At 44.0% G+C, this 14,725-nt stretch overlaps 6 protein-coding genes across 6 annotated transcripts; 2 read left to right on the forward strand and 4 right to left on the reverse strand.

Annotated features, from left to right (window-relative positions):
* Nucleotides 1–1,036: 1,036 nt before the first annotated feature.
* On the forward strand, nt 1,037–3,820 carry KIN4 (putative serine/threonine protein kinase KIN4; the record flags this gene model as incomplete). Its single annotated transcript, XM_018879663.1, has 1 exon — nt 1,037–3,820. The coding sequence occupies one exon, from the start codon at nt 1,037–1,039 to the stop codon at nt 3,818–3,820; it is 2,784 nt and encodes a 927-aa protein (XP_018737557.1).
* Nucleotides 3,821–4,568: 748 nt separating this feature from the next.
* On the forward strand, nt 4,569–7,568 carry PFF1 (Pff1p; the record flags this gene model as incomplete). The annotated part of the gene is made up of 1 exon (XM_018879664.1): nt 4,569–7,568. One exon carries the CDS (start codon nt 4,569–4,571, stop codon nt 7,566–7,568), a length of 3,000 nt encoding a protein of 999 aa, XP_018737558.1.
* Nucleotides 7,569–7,604: 36 nt separating this feature from the next.
* Nucleotides 7,605–8,285, reverse strand: AWJ20_2702 (uncharacterized protein; the record flags this gene model as incomplete). The annotated part of the gene is made up of 1 exon (XM_018879665.1): nt 7,605–8,285. The coding sequence occupies one exon, from the start codon at nt 8,283–8,285 to the stop codon at nt 7,605–7,607; it is 681 nt and encodes a 226-aa protein (XP_018737559.1).
* Nucleotides 8,286–8,553: 268 nt separating this feature from the next.
* On the reverse strand, nt 8,554–9,351 carry HSP42 (Hsp42p; the record flags this gene model as incomplete). The annotated part of the gene is made up of 1 exon (XM_018879666.1): nt 8,554–9,351. The coding sequence occupies one exon, from the start codon at nt 9,349–9,351 to the stop codon at nt 8,554–8,556; it is 798 nt and encodes a 265-aa protein (XP_018737560.1).
* A 588-nt stretch (nt 9,352–9,939) lies between these two features.
* Nucleotides 9,940–10,746, reverse strand: HEM12 (uroporphyrinogen decarboxylase HEM12; the record flags this gene model as incomplete). Its single annotated transcript, XM_018879667.1, has 1 exon — nt 9,940–10,746. One exon carries the CDS (start codon nt 10,744–10,746, stop codon nt 9,940–9,942), a length of 807 nt encoding a protein of 268 aa, XP_018737561.1.
* Nucleotides 10,747–11,687: 941 nt separating this feature from the next.
* AML1 (Aml1p) lies at nt 11,688–12,281 on the reverse strand (the record flags this gene model as incomplete). The annotated part of the gene is made up of 1 exon (XM_018879668.1): nt 11,688–12,281. The coding sequence occupies one exon, from the start codon at nt 12,279–12,281 to the stop codon at nt 11,688–11,690; it is 594 nt and encodes a 197-aa protein (XP_018737562.1).
* Nucleotides 12,282–14,725: the final 2,444 nt, after the last annotated feature.

Consider the following 14,725-nt stretch of genomic DNA (forward strand, 5'->3'; position numbering starts at 1 on the left):
GGTTTGAATCGGCCAAAAATCAAATAATATCAACTGGTACTGCCACTGCTACTGTCATCGGTTTCTTTCAGCTTGAACCTGGTCCATTGATGCTTCCACCCCAAAATCCGACCGACACCCAGTGAAAACAATCGACCCACTCACCATCCACTACCAATTCAAAAACCTTCCAGTACCCAGTCTCCCATTCAATCCACCAACCTCAAAGTGAACCCCTGTGGACTCCCCCTGGACACCCTGCCCCACTATCCATCCCTGCGTGCGGCGCTATTGTTTACAGCATTGCCTAATTGGCGCGCGACAAACACGCATCTTCACGCGCTGAGTCCGATTAGGAACAGAAACCTAACATAAACTGTAGCTGATACTCGAACCCTAGCCTTGTTTATAAGAAGTGAAACTGGTACCCACTTTGCATATCTGTTTACATTGATCCAAGTGACAATTTGAGAGGTGAGTGAAACGAACCGTCGACTGTTGGGTCGCCAAAACCAAAAAAAAAATAGTCGCTTGTGTGGACTGCTGTGTTCTAAAACTTATGGGACAGATCACAGAAAGAGCAACTTCCAACTGATTCAGCCGGACCGTCGTTACAGCACGGAATTCATCTGCCGGAGATGGCATCGCACCAAGCATACTAACCTATATCTGTCTAGTCCGATCAAGAAAACATCTCTCACCCATCACCGAGACCTCTTTCATTTATTTCCATTCAAACGGAAAGGACCAACCCTGACCTCACCGCCTCACATCGGTCCGGTACAGAACGACACTAGTCCGTGCCGATATTGGTCTACAGACTCGGGAGGCACGACACCAGGACACTCAGAATCGAGGGACAGTAGGTAAGTGTCAGATGCCTCCGGCGGCTGGGGCTGCGCCCCAGACCCCGTAGCTCCTGCTTCGCAGGAGATTGCTAGGATCGTGGACGCCCGACTCGAGCGAAGCGAGAGGAGCAGCGGGGTCTGGGGCGGAGCCCCAGCCGCCGGAGGCAGGAACCCCCCTTCAAGTAGAGAGGCTAACAGGGACACAGAAAATGGCAGAAGAGCCACGGGTATCGTCGCGGCTGTCGAACTCGGCCAAGTTGTCGAATTCGCTGTCGCGAAGGGTCCATCGAGAGATCCGGTTTGGGGACTATATTCTTGGATCGACCCTGGGACAGGGCGAGTTTGGTAAGGTCAAGCTGGGCTGGCGGAAGGATGGAAAGCAGCCTGAGCAGGTGGCTATTAAACTGATTCGAAAGGATACAGTTCCACCGCGATCGAACAGGGAAACAAAGGTTTTCCGGGAAATTAATGCATTAAAGATCCTCACGCATCCTAATATCGTCCGTTTGGAGCAGGTGATTCAGAATGATAAGTATATTGGAATTGTTTTGGAGTATGCGTCCGGTGGGGAACTGTTTGACCATATTTTGACGCACCGATACTTGAAGGAGTCGGTTACTTGCCGACTGTTTGCCCAGCTTGTATCTGGAGTGTATTATCTTCATTCCAAAGGAATTGTGCACCGAGACTTGAAATTAGAAAACCTGCTTCTCGATAAACACAAGAACATTATTATCACTGATTTCGGGTTTGCCAACTCGTTCCGCACTGATGGAGCCACTGTGGATCTCATGAGCACCAGTTGTGGGTCTCCTTGCTACGCTGCTCCTGAACTTGTCGTTTCTGATCAGAAATATGTTGGTCAGAAAGTCGATGTTTGGAGTTGTGGTGTTATTTTGTACGCCATGTTGGCGGGATACTTGCCATTTGATGACGATCCAGCCAATCCTGATGGCGATAATATCACTCAGTTGTACAAGTACATTACCAGCACCAGTTTGACGTTCCCAGAATACATTCAACCCCAGCCAAGAGATTTGCTGAGAAAAATCCTCGTTTCCGATCCTAACAAGAGAATCGATCTGAACGCAGTTCGCTGTCATCCTTGGTTATCTTTGCATGCCCATTTCTTGTCTGTTACTCCTGAAGAGTGGGATCAGAGTTATAGAGTTAATAGCCACCAGCAAACTTCTGCGGTGCCGGCCACTGCAGCAACTGTAAATGAGAGCCATGCATTATCACGATCGCAAAGTGTTCAAGTCAAGAGCGGTGTCAGCTCGTCAATGCCTGCTCCTCACATGCCAGCAGGTGCTCAGACCTACTCTCGACCACAGTCCATGATCAGTCCATCCACTGCTAGTCCTATTACTGCCGTTACAGCAGCAGCTGCTAGTGGTGGAATAGCAGCCTCGGCAGGAGCACTTGCTTCTTCGTCATCTGCTCATGGCCATGGCCACTCACGGACATCAAGTTCAGTCAATACCAGCTCGGTTTCTTTGGCATCCGCTGGTCACACTGCCACTGCTGGATATGGCCATTCGAGACGTCATTCTGTCCAAGCTGGTTATACGAAAGGTGTCACTTCGACCTCCAGATCACAATACCCCGGACGATCTGGTATTGGAGCCTCTTCTGGCGCATCCAATGGCAACTCATCACCACCCTTGTCTTCCTCATCTTCTGACGAAGTTATTGCATCTCTTGATATTCCCGCTCGACCAGATTCGCGTGCTAGTGACACTACTGGCGGTACCAGTAGTACAGCCACCACTCCAGCTACCGTGTCTGATCTTATTACTCCTATTTCTGAGCACGATGGAGTCATTGCTGCTAGTAAACAAACAACAAGTAGGTTACCACAAACTAGGAAACCCCGACCAACTTCGTATCAACCAACTATGCCTGTTCCTAAAGAGACAATCCCTGTTCTCTACAACATCCCTGTTTCTTCTCAACCCCGTGTCGGAATAACCCAGGGCTCTGCCTTACCAGGCGAGATCAGTCCTCCTGAGCCATATGTTGAACCCAAGAGAGATTCAAGTGCTGTTGTATCTAGTAGTACTACTGCAGCAGCTGCTGCTCTTAGCGAAGTCACCAAATCTTCCAATTCCGAATCCACTCCAACTGCCGTTGTCGCACCAAGTGACCTGGCCACAGATGCCATTGACCCCATATCTGGTAATGACAGCGCTGTTAGTAAATCTCAAGTTAGCTCCACATTGCCAGCCGAGGTTGAAAGCAAGTCCAGACCCACTCGAACTACATCCGTTTCATCCAAAGCAACATCTGCCTCCAATAACATTACTCGGTCCGAGTCGTATCGCTCACCGAGTGTTTCACAAGACTACTCCACTAATACTTCGATGCCTAGTCGCAGTCATCGTCGTGGCGCAGCTAGTATTTCTTATGGTGCGGACAAACTATTTGCCAAGCTGCTCGGACAAGTCAACTCTCCACCATCCAACAACGTATATTCAAACGACAATTCGCATTCTAATGACACTAGCAAAAACAACAGACGCTATTCCATGATCCCCACTGGATCAATCCCACTGGACGAGACCAAAACTGATCGCAAGCGATTCAGTTTCATGGGTTTCTATACACCTAGTAGTTCTACCGATCACATCTCTTCGAAAAACTCAAAGGTGTCCAACCGATCGGATTTTATCATCACATCAGCCGATATGAAGAAAGAACCAAAGGTCACCACCAAACCAGCTCCAGTTTCTGGGGACACTGCCAAGGCTTCACCCAAATCGTCAGTTCATTCTGACGAGCGTAAAGTGCTGGAACCGCCAGCTGTGGCCTCGCTCAACCAGCGTCAAAACAGACAATCTGGTCGCCCCTCCGATATTTCAAAACACTCCACCCCATCAACAGGCAGTAACCATACCAAGACAGCCATCCAGATCGAGACTACTACTAAAGAACAGCCGTCAACAGCCCGTAGAGTCGTTGATTTCTTCAAAAGACGGTCGAGAATTGTGTAGCTGTCATCGGCAGTCGTGTTTCGTTATCTAACTTTCATCGCATTTCGTCACTATCAAAGAAGTAGAATTCTAGACACCCTCCTAATCCTCTCAATTAATCTTTTTTTTTTTTCGCTCTGCAATTGTATTTGTTTGCTCTTTTTGTATTTAACTTGGCTCTAGCTATTAATAATATCTTATCACCACCCATCACCCACCGTGGCCCTGCCTCAGGCGGCTGGGGCGCTGCCCCAGACCCCGTAGCTCCTGCGAAGCAGGAGTTGGCTGGGACTCTCGACGGAAACGACTCGAGCGAAACGAGAGGACCAGCCGCTGGAGGCAGACGCAGGGACCGATCGTCTGTGCAGGACAAACATGTCGGCTACAGGAGCGCGGGTAGATATGACTCCTAGCCCTTATCAACTGGCGTGCATGTTCGGGCGGCCCACGTTCCTAGATATCTCTATAAACTTTAATTCGACCGGCTGGACCTATTCCAGGTATTCAAACACTGAATTTCTTGCTGTTGGAGGCTGGTTATTCTCAATCCAAAGGCGAAAGTTGAGTGTCCGTGAAATTTGTGAGATTCAAAACCGCTCTGGATAACTTTTGAGAGAACCAATTACTCTTTGCGGCACTGAGAGAGCTGTAAAGCCAATAGCCCCTTACGATTGCTATATCTCAATCATCGTTTCTATCTTTTGAAAAGTCTCGGGAGTCAATAGTTGAAATCTGTAATCAGGGTCTCTAAGTCTGGTAGACGCTGAAAATGACGGACTCCGAGAACCACCGCGTCATCGGTGGAACCGTGCAACACCACGGAGATAGCAACCCGGCCACTAGCGAATCTGAAGGTTCGACGGCGCCAGTAAACTCAAGCAGTGAAACTGCTGTCGATGACAGCAGTTATAGACAACCGAAAACTCGTGCTCGGTCCAATGCTATGAAGGTGATAGCATCCACATTTGGATTCAACAGATTGCCGTTCAGTCTTGTATTTTTAGCAGTGTACGTTACATTCATCATTGGCATAACATATATTCAATCATCGAATTCTCCCTACGTTCCTACAACGTATCATCGGAGATATCTCGATCAGACATGGACAAATCTACAGGTGATTTCTCGTGATTTCCATCCCTATGGGTCACACGCAAATGATCGGGTTCACGATTATATTTTGAAAGAGGTGGAAACAATTGTATCAGAATCTGTATTTTCTGATATTACCATTGATGCCGCCCCTCAAAAGATAATGTTTGCTCAGGGCGATGTGTTCGATAAAAATGCTCCTCAAGGCAAGTTGACTTATTATGAGAGTAACAATGTTCTTGTCAAGGTACCCGGTTCAGACCCGGCTTTGAAAGCAGTGTTACTCAGTGCTCATTATGACAGTGTTCCTACTGGTCATGGTACTACTGACGACGGTGTTGGAGTGGCCAGTATGATTGGCGTTTTGAGATACATTCTCGATAATAGAAACATTACCACCCAACCACGTACTCTCATATTCAATTTCAATAACAATGAAGAGTTTGGTCTTCTTGGTGCAGAAGCTTTTGTGCGTCATCCTTGGTACGATGAAGTGGAGTCTTTCCTGAATTTAGAAGGAGCAGGCTCAGGTGGTAGACCTGTTCTATTCAGAACCACTGACTATGGCGTAGCTAAACATTATACTGCTGCTAGTGCACCTCATGGAAACTCGATTCCCCAGGAAACTTTCGACCAGGGACTAGTTCATAGTGAGACTGATTTCAGTGTTTACAAGAGGCATGGTCTCAGAGGTTTGGATATCGCCTTTTATCGACCTCGCTCTTTGTATCATACTAATCGTGATTCAATTCAGTATATGAGCTTGGAATCGGTATCTCACATGCTCACAAATGCAATTGATGTAACCCTGTCTCTCGCGGGGGCAGAGTCATATGGAGATGACACTAAATTGGCGGTCTTTTTTGATATTTTGGGACTCTGGTTTGTTGCCGTTCCTTTGGATCTTGTTTTTGGTTTGAATATTGCTGGGTTGATCATTGGCCCTATAATCATTGCTTTGTTGTGGACAGCAGTGATAAAAAGACACGCTTGGACTATTCAGGTTGGCTGGTATAGAGGAATCTTCTCGACCTTGATTTCTTCGGCTGTGACATATGGAGCTGTAAAGCTTTTACTTGAAACGAACCCATTTGTGTTCGCTTCTCAGACCGTGGCACCATTGCTGGCTTCTTTCTCGTTATTCCTCAGCTGTAATTATATTGTACTGGGTTTAGCTGACTACTTCTGGCCGGTGCACGACCAAAAGCTGGTTATATTTATCGAGCTCTTTATTGTTTGGTGGGTATACTTGGTGTACGCTACCGTCAATGTTGCAAAGGGTGCCAGTGGTCAGTACATTGCCACCATCATCTATTATCTCAGTCTCAGTGCTATAGTTACCGGATTATTGGGTCATTTAATCGTTCCAGATGAACTTGATCATGGCCATGATGAAGAAACCCACCATTCAATTGAGGGTAGACATCACCAGCACAGGAGTGAAAGTCAAAATGATAACAGACAAGCTGAACGAATTGAGGGTCACGACGAAGAGGGAGAAGAAGAAGCTAACGAAACGACTGCTTTAATTGGGCATAGAAAAAAATCCACCAAAAATCAGCACGCTGATTTTGTCACCTTGAGACCATTGTCGCTGAGTTTTGACTGGATATTACAATTCTTTGCGGTTGTACCTATTGGTCTCTATATTTCATATTCGGCTGCATTACTTGTACTAGACTTGGTTCACCAGACTCTGGATGATAGCAATGAAAATTTGGAGACGATATTTTTCATCCTCTTGTCATTTACATTTCTTATGAGTGCTCTAGTTCTTCCGTTTGTTCACCGCCTTCATTCATTAGTTGGCATTGTGTTAGTATCAGTAACAGTAATTTGTGGGTTTATCTCTTTCACCAGTTTCCCATTTACCCATGATAATCCCCATAAATTACGATTCCGTCAGAGCATTGATTTAGACAATGACAGTAGTAATGAGACGGCTAGAGTCAATGTGTTCAACACAGGAAGGTTTTCTAAGTTGGTTCTGGAAGACCTTCCTTCGGTTAAAGAGAGGAATACACCTATCTTATGTGAAGACGGTAACAAGGGCTCATTTACATGTAAATATGACGGTATTAGACCTTGGATTGTCGACAACCGATCAGACTTTAGTGAATGGCTGACTATTCAAACTGTTGACGGCCGATCTGAGAACAAGGGTCCAAATACGGGTCAAATTTATATCAATGCTCCTGATGTTCGTCGCTGTACCCTGGAGTTCAATACGTCAACTTTCAGTTCTAGAGGGCCAAATGACGGTAATCATGTATCTCCTGTGCGAGCTCTGACTGTCTACCACGATGTTAATTCGACATCTACTTCGCTCAGCAGTGATGTAGCTGCCGCTGGTTGGGAGAGTTCTAAGGAGGCAGACGTTTTCAAATATCCATTTGGAATAGATGACGTGACACTTCATAAGCTCGACTGGAATACTAAGGGATTCCATATCGGTCTCGAGTGGGTGCCTCAATGGTTAGAAGACGGGTATGATAATAATCTTGGCATCCAAGTCACCTGCTTCTGGGGTGAGTACGACCAACAAGTAATAATTGGTGGACACAGCCATCGCAAGGTACCTGCATTGGACGAAGTTTTGGAATACTCCCCTCCATGGGTTTCGTGGGTTAATTGGGGATCTGGATTAGTCGAGGTCACAAAATATGTCGGACTATGAAAAAGCTAGCATGTAATTATGTACTTCTATTATTAATTAATTTCTAATACCATTAGCGGCGGCGAGCTCCCGATGACCACCTCCATACCACACGGGCCCACTACGAACGTTAACTTCGTTATTGGCGTGCCATACGAGATCACGAAGGGTATCATTGATTCCACTGACCAGTGATTCAAGCTGTTGCACATCCGACGACTTGATTTGTGCTATGAATCTTGCTAAAGTAATATGGCCAGTTTCGGTAGTGGTGCTATATCTGGGCACAGAATATCCTGACAAGTCAATTTGAACCTTATCACGAAGTAGTAGTTTATATTGGGATAATGGAATTGGTTTGTCTTTCGAAGAGAAAATCAGAATTATTGCTGATGGCGTTAATTTCAATTTTGGCGCATGAAGTACAGGACTAACAGAAACAATGTAGCTTAAAAGTTCTTGGAGGCTATGCCTCTCATTCAATTGTAAAAGTACTTCCTCGACTTGAGCCTGACTGCAATTGTATATGAGCTCCAGCAACGTGAGATGTAAATTCTCGGATGGGGTGAGCCATAGTCGCTGGGAATCTATTACTTGACTCAGACGTTTCTGTATCAAACAGATGGCTTCAATCACATGACTTGGAGGTTGTGTTATGACTGTTATTCCACATCTATCGTCGACCCTGTTGTGAAACAATATATCAGCCAAATAAGAATCAGGAACCACATCAAACATGGTAAGGGAAGCCGTATACCCACAATGCAAGATAGTCTATATAAATGTCATATGTAGCTTGACAGGATGATCTTGGCAGAAAAAGTGGTTCCATTCGAGATCTTCACTTGACTTCTAACCTTGATCTTCTACATCAAGAAGTATTGGCAGAATACACGAGTTAGCCTCAGAGCGGAGCTCTGACTGCTGTTTTAAATAAATCAGTTATGCCTAAGATAAATATATTAAGTTATTAAATAATGATAGATAAAACGAGATCTGCAGACGTCTAAGCAGTCTTTTCCTTATCAGGGCTCTCTACAATGACAGAGTCTTCATCTTCAGCCGGACTTGCAGTAGCAGAACCTTCTTGTCTGGAAGTCTCCGAAACTTCGATGCTGACTTCTTCCTTATTAGTGACTTCTTCCTTATTAGATTTTTCTTGCTCCTCAGGAACAGACTCCTCAGGCTCATCATCAACCACGGAGACTACAACACGTCTCTTCTCAGCTTGAGTGGGCTGGATCTTAGGTAGAATGACCTTCAAAACACCATTAGAATACTTGGCTTGGATGTTTTCATCATCAACACGAGGCTCAGCAGGAACAGTAACCTTGCGTTCGAATTTTCCTACTCTTCTCTCACCAATCTTCAAATACTTCTCACGGTGCTCCTCAGAGACTGCAGAATTGATCACACCGGAAATAATTAGTTCATGTTCGGTCGTGTCGAAATCAACATTGATCTTAGATGCATTAGCACCGGCAACTGAAGCCACTACAGTGTAAGAGTCAGGAGTATCATACACATCGACAGGGGGTGAGACAACAGAGTCAGATTCTGTTCCATTGGGACCAGATCTTACACCCCAGCTGCGACATCTTGGCGAAACAGAAATACCATTGGCACTGGAATTACCAGTCCAATTCTTTTTTCGCTTGTTTTCCTCTCCAAAAATAGGATGCGATTGGAAGTCGTTAGCCAAAGCTTCAACAAAGTCAAAAATTGGGGCACCATTGATAGTGAAGCCTGGGCCGAAGCCGGGGCCAGCGTGAGCGTGGGCATGAGCAAAACCGTGTCTAGGCATATTGGATTGAAGTATCAAATAGAAAATTAACTGTTCGAAAGTAATTAGTTCTAGCGTTCAGAAACAAGGTCCTCTGAGTCTCCTTTTATAGTTAATATAACGAGCCTAGTGGCGAAAGTTGTGTTTGTGTGGCGAATGATCTGCAGGCCTCTGGAACCTTCTCGATGCAGGGACTGCATACGCCACTGGAGGATTAAGCATGATAACGCGACTTGATGCAGTTTCGACGAACATCTGCATATCACCATGGAGATTAGAATAGTTGAGAATGTTCCACTGTATTAATAAGTGGGATTGTTATTTGATTGGTAAGGAGGTTCAAGCTGCACGATATGTAATCAAAGGGGCAGAGTTAGTACAGCCTTTTTTTTTAGTCTCTCCACTCTGCCTTGAGCTAGTTACCTCGTTCGCTTGATTAGGCAAATTTTGACCCAGAATGAGATGTATTTTTATATTCAAGCATTAGACAATACGAGACTTGTGTTTCTCAATTGTGCACAACGGAGTGCACAATGGACAAGGTAGAATCCTAAATCCACGTCAAGAGACGGTGAGCGGAATTGGTCATAAATTATTTACATAATAATATCATGCACTGCCTACTCTGTGGCATTCTTCCAAGAACCAACGGACATTTTCGGGGTCCATGAAAGGTTGAGTACCGTGACCAAAGTTAATAATGTACTTTTGTTTGCCAAAACCACCGATCATTTCATTGACCTTGCGGGTAATGGTTTCTTTAGAGCCATAGATAACACCAGGATCAAGATTTCCTTGAAGGGTCACCCTTCCATTAGCCACTTTAACAGCATCCTTTGGATCGTAGAGCCAATCCAAAGAAACTACATCGTATCCTGAATCAGCCAGCTCATCAAGAGCATACCAAGCTCCTTTGGCGAATACTGTCATTGGGACAGGTTCGTGACCCAGTTCTCGGATTCTCTTGGGAACTCTGTTTGCAATATCTTTAAGATAAGGCAACGAGAACTCTCTGAATTCAGTAGGTCCCAACTCACCTGCCCAAGACTCGAAAACCTGTAGCATCTGTGCACCAGCAGTTACCTGAAGTGCTAAGAACTCAACAGCAACATCTGTAATGCGTTGAAGAAGCTTCTTCGACTCTTCAGGATACTTATAAAGCCAAGTGCGTACAAATCTGTACAATTTCGATCCACCTCCTTCAATCATATAAACCATCAGAGTCCAAGGAGCACCACAGAATCCTAAGAGAGGAACTCTGCCATTTAGTTTCTTTCTGGTCATAGTAATAGCATCCAAAGCCCATTGTAACTCCTTTTTGACGTCTGGCTTCTCAGTCAGCTTGGACATATCTTCAGGCTCACGCAGTGGCTCAGGAAAGTGGGGACCAATTTTATCTTTGATCTCAACATGCATTCCCATTGCTTGAGGAATAACGAGAATATCGCTGAAAATGATAGCAGCATCAATCAACCCGTCGAAATGCTCAATTGGCTGAATGGTGATTTCTGATGCCTTTTCGGCATTTCTGCACACTTCAAAAAAATCAGAGGTACCTTTGACTTCATGATATTCAGGCAGGTACCGTCCTGCTTGTCGCTATGATTGTTAGAATTCAAATAAAACACTATATAGTCATCAAATAAGTCGTTCCATTATCAGAATTGAGATTAATGACACTGAACCACACTTACCATGATCCACATAGGGGGTCTTTCGACTTTTTCACCTGGCAAGGGTTAGATACTTGGGCCTTAGAAAGCTGCTACTACGCAATGGAACACAAAAGCACCCCAGAAATATTCTTACCTCTTGCAGCCCTCAAAATGAGGTCATTTTTCAGTGGAGCGAATTCCTGTTGAGACATCTTTCGTTATTTTTTAGTTTTACCGTGATACACAAAACTGGGGCAAGTCAATGTTCGGGATAAAAATCAACTGCCGAAATCAACCCTATATAAGAATAGATCACTTTACATAACTATATAGAGTGAGGGCCCTGCCCTGGGTATGCTCAGTCCATATTTCCAGTGTTTAACTCTAGCAATAAAATCACAGCTACTTGTCTATATACATTATATTATAAATTAGATTAGGCAAATTTCCAGTTTGGACCCTCGTAAGAAGAGTAACATCTAAACTCGTTGCTTAAACCCTTACCATGCACTGGGTGGAAGGTAGTCTCCTTTACACCTGGATATACCTTAGGAATTAGTTCGCTCATTCGCTCACCGGTACAAACAACGATCTTATTAGAGGGGCTATCAGCCTTCAGTAGCCAGCGTGCAGTAATCGAGGCTGTATTTGTTAGTTACCTATGATAAGTCAAGTAGAGGCCCAACAGCAGGAATCCAGGCATTATCCATATTGTAGATATAGTAACTGAGAGGAACTACTAATCCTAAATCTCGTCACCTTTCTAACCTCTAATAGCCAGTGACCAAACCTATACTTTAACTTACCCTTAGTTTGACAGTCTTCAGAAAGGAAAGGTGGGTCAATCAAGATTCTGTCGAAGCTTCCTGCAAGCTCTTTTGGGAGGTCCAATGGTCTGGCAAAGTCGTAATGATGAAACTTATCCTTAGCTAGCACCTTGAATCGGTCATCGTATTCTAGAAGATAAATTTCCTTGGTTGGCCAAGTTTCTTTAGCACGTTTGGACAACGCTCCATACACAGATGGTGCACTGACAATAATAATACGAGTAGATTCATTTGCACCATCTAAAAGTTCATCCGCTAATAAGTTTGCAGTTTTATCATCATACCAAAACTGTGACAAATTCCAGTCTTCTTGAAAAGCATCTATACCTGCATTAACATTGTCAAAGTCTTCCTCTGCTTTCGCTGAAAGCTTTTCAAACTCCTCCTTTCTAGCCTTTTCTTCTCTTTGAAATTCTTGCAGGGCAGCTAGAGTCGAAGCAGAAAGCTGGAGTTCATCATCAGAATCCATCTTGTTCTAAATACTTTTCAACTGAACGAATTTGAAATTCGCTGAAATTTGCAATTATGTTGATGCGCAGATCATTTTGAAATCACGTGACCAATATGAAATATGCAGGTTTGACTCTCAGGGTCCAAAAACAAGTTTGCAATAGTACCAAACCATTTCATCGGGGGCAATCATTTTTGCTATTCTACCCAATTGTTGAGATTTGTTCGGGTCGGTCTTTTAGTTTTTGCCATGCTTGACACCAGGAAGGATCAGTTTCTGACGAGACCACTGTCAGCCAGACAGTCATATTATTCAGGTAAAGTCATAAATTTTAACTCTACGTGGATATAGTTTTATCAAGAGAGTAGAATGCTCCAGAACTACCTATTATACTTACTATTATTACTGTCGAACTTCTCATTGTCCGACGTTGGATTATAACTAGTGTGGTGATTAGGGATTATTACCATTAGCAATACATTCAAGAAATGCATCTCAACTCAGGGTAATTTTTGACCGGTGGATGGGTTGTTGCCCCTATATATTGAAAGGCGGTTCCCCTACTCCGATAAATATGACTTGGCACCGAAGAGTGTGATGACTCTCTGTGCTGAGATAAGACAACTTGAGTTGGAAGAAGCAAATAAGAGCTGAAGTTGGAGGCAAAAGAGTTTCAACCGTATTTGAGATTAGCAGCGGCCACTGCTATATGAATCAAATTTTTTCAATTAAATAATATGGTCATCATTTTCTAGTTCACCGTCCGGGCAGATTACTGCCGATAGTAGATAAGATAAGATAAGCATAGATAAGATAGAATGCATGCAGATCATCTGCACCCCCTGATGCAATTTCTGCCACGAATAACAGCTGAGTTGCTGAAGTAATCTGATTTTCCAGAAATAAGGATGACTATTGAGATAAAATTATTTTGGAAACAACATGTTGCGGAAATCTGGCTTTAGTACAGTGGCCTATGTCGCATGTCAGCCACTGTTTACCAATTTCATGATGCGTCATAGAGATGCCCCAAACCTAAAACCCCCCCTCAGTGCCGATCAAGTAACGACGAACAGAAGAGAACAGAACCAACATTGTAATACTGTATATAGAGTTTAAGATAATATATTTCAGGAAATGAGATTCAAAATGAATGTTAAAGTCATATGCAGGGCACAGCCTTACTGTACACATAACATATGTCTGTGCTCCAGCATAACTTTCGTTTGAGCCAAGCATAACTTTTGAAATGGGAACATAAATAGGGCCCGCAGCCCACATCTGTTCTTGTCTTCTTACTTCCTCCTCTCTATCTTTGATACGTCGTTTGAATCGCCGATAAAGTTTTGATATTGTCGATTTCCAACCTTTCTAAGATTATTGCGCTGGTGTTTGAGATTTTCACCACTATTATTATTTTTTTTTACTGCTGTCGTTGTTATTCTTGTGTTAATTGAGTAACAATGGTTGAGATTATTTCTGGTCTTTCCACTTTTGAGACTATTCTTTGTTTTGCTTTCAGTACTATCTGGATTATTTCTGCTTACAAGGTGATTGAAGATGCGAGAAGTTTTATATTTGGAAATTTGGGGATCGAGGTTCCTGAAGTCAAGACAGTCCAGGAATTCCAGGGGGATAAGGGAAAAGTGGTGGCCGAAATAATGGAGGAAGAAGAAAAAGTCAAAGTCAATGAAATTAAGAAGGAAATCATGGAGGTCAAAATGGCCCAAGAGTCCCAGGAATCCCAGAACACCCAAGAAGATGCCCCAATAGTAGTAATTCAGAAACCCAAGTCGTCTTTGTTTGGAAAAGTTGCCAACAAAGTTGTCAGGGGTTTTTGTGTGGCATCCATAATCACACCACCCCCAAGTGTTGTAAGAGCCAAGATAAGAAGGGCTTTAAAACATGTTAAACCAGAGGTTCCAGATCCCGTACGCCCATGGCGCGTTCAACAAGAGTCTATTCCAGGAGTACCCAAAGAGAAGTGGACCACGGGCAAGAAATTATTCTGGAAAATCGTTGTCAAGGAGAACAATCCCCACGCTACTAAGTAAGGGGATGTTGGGTGCAAGTGGTTGTACAGAAACACAGAACACAATAGTCATCATTCACTGGTACGAAGAGCTCAGCAACTATCATGCATGGATCTTTGGTTCGAACAAATGGTAGTGTCTCGAAGTCAAGTCATTTAACTCATTCATTAATTCAGTCAACTGGCCATGTTAATCCTGGTATTTCCTAAAGAAGATTGGTTCGACAAGCATTGGCTACTATCTTACGCTGGTTTCAGAATTAGGATAGCCGGAAGCTGCACCTTGCGCTTGATGTCCTTGAGTTGAGCCAGTAGTATGTCATCCCGAGTCATACTGAGATAGCTAGTCATGTGGAGTCCCAACCTTACAGTCTTCAACACCAGTAGCCACTACATACAGATGACCTGACTTTGGACACCCTAGACCACC

The sequence above is a fragment of the Sugiyamaella lignohabitans genome, chromosome B (assembly GCF_001640025.1).
Source record: "Sugiyamaella lignohabitans strain CBS 10342 chromosome B, complete sequence".
Classification (NCBI taxonomy): Eukaryota; Fungi; Ascomycota; class Dipodascomycetes; order Dipodascales; family Trichomonascaceae; genus Sugiyamaella; species Sugiyamaella lignohabitans.